At 61.3% G+C, this 1,326-nt stretch overlaps 1 protein-coding gene across 1 annotated transcript in view; it reads left to right on the top strand.

Moving 5' to 3' along the window:
* Positions 1-1,326, top strand: part of LOC130587040 (interleukin-10-like) — a 6,697-nt gene that overhangs the window by 2,147 nt on the left and 3,224 nt on the right. Inside the window, exon 2 of the mRNA XM_057387996.1 lies at positions 1,243-1,323. Coding sequence (XP_057243979.1) covers positions 1,243-1,323 — 81 coding nt within the window. The remainder of the gene's footprint in view (positions 1-1,242; positions 1,324-1,326) is intronic.

The following is a 1,326-nucleotide window of genomic DNA, read 5'->3' as shown; positions in this document are numbered from 1 at the left end:
TGTGACAGGAGTGTGACAGGAGTGTGACAGGGGATGACATGGGAGTGACACGGGGTGTGACAGGGGGTGACACGGATGTGACAGGGGTGAGGTTTGGGGTGTGACACGGGTGATACATGGGTGTGAGACGGGGATGACATGGGTGTGACACGGGTGAGGAATGGGTGAGGCACAGGTGTGACACGGGTGTGACATGGGTGTGACATGGGTGTGACATGGGTGTGACATGGGTGTGACACGGCTGTGACAGGGGGGTGACACGGGTGTGACATGGCTGTGACACGGGTGTGGCATGTGAGTGATACAGGTGCGACACGGGTGTGACAGGGGTGAGACATGGGTGTGACACGGGTGTGACAGGGGTGTGACACGGGTGAGGAATGGGGTGGGACACGGGTGTGACAATAGTGTGACACGGGGTGAGGAATGGGTGAGACATAGCTGTGACAGGGGTGTGACGGGGGGGTTACATGGGTGTGACACGGGTGTGACAGGGTGTGACATAGGTGTGACTGGGGTGTGACAGGGGTGTGACACGGGTGTGACACGGGTGTGACAGGGGTGTGACACGGGTGCGACAGGGGTGTGACACGGGTGTGGCACGGGTGTGACGGGGTGTGACATGGGTGTGACACGGGTGTGACAGGGGGTGGCGCGGGTGTGACACGGGTGTGACATGGGTGTGACACGGGTGCGATAGGAGTGTGACACGGGTGAGGTATGGGGTGTGACACGGGTGTGACATGGGTGTGACAGGGTGTGATACGGGTGTGACAGGGGGGTGTGACACGGGTGTGAGACGGGGATGACATGGGTGTGACACGGGCGAGGAATGGGTGTGACACGGGTGTGACAGGGGTGAGGCATGGGTGTGACACGGGTGTGACACAACTGTGACATGGGTATGGCTTGTGAGTGACACTGGTGTGACACGGGTGAGGAATGGATGAGACACGGCTGTGCCACGGCTGTGACACGAGTATGGCATGTGGATGACACAGGTGTGACACACGTGTGGCATGGCCGTGACGTGGGTGTGACACGGCTGTTACACGGCTGTGACACGGCTGTTACAAGGTTGTGACATGGCTGTGACACGGGTGAGACACGGGTRTGGCRTGTGAGAGACACGGCTGYGACACAGGCGACACAGGTGACACATTGGTGACACACGGCTGGCACGCGGCTCCCCCGGCTGCTGGAGCTGTCCCCAACCCCGTCCCCTTGTCCCGCTGTCCCCAGGGCAGCCTGGGCTGCCAGGCGGTGTCGGAGATGATCTCCTTCTACATGGACGAGGTGCTGCCCAGCGCCGCCAGGAGCAGCGCG

This window comes from Malurus melanocephalus, unplaced genomic scaffold (genome assembly GCF_030028575.1).
Source record: "Malurus melanocephalus ecotype Western Australia unplaced genomic scaffold, MMel_1.1 scaffold_1479, whole genome shotgun sequence".
NCBI lineage: Eukaryota > Metazoa > Chordata > Aves > Passeriformes > Maluridae > Malurus > Malurus melanocephalus.
This window is presented reverse-complemented; position numbering and strand designations above follow the sequence as displayed.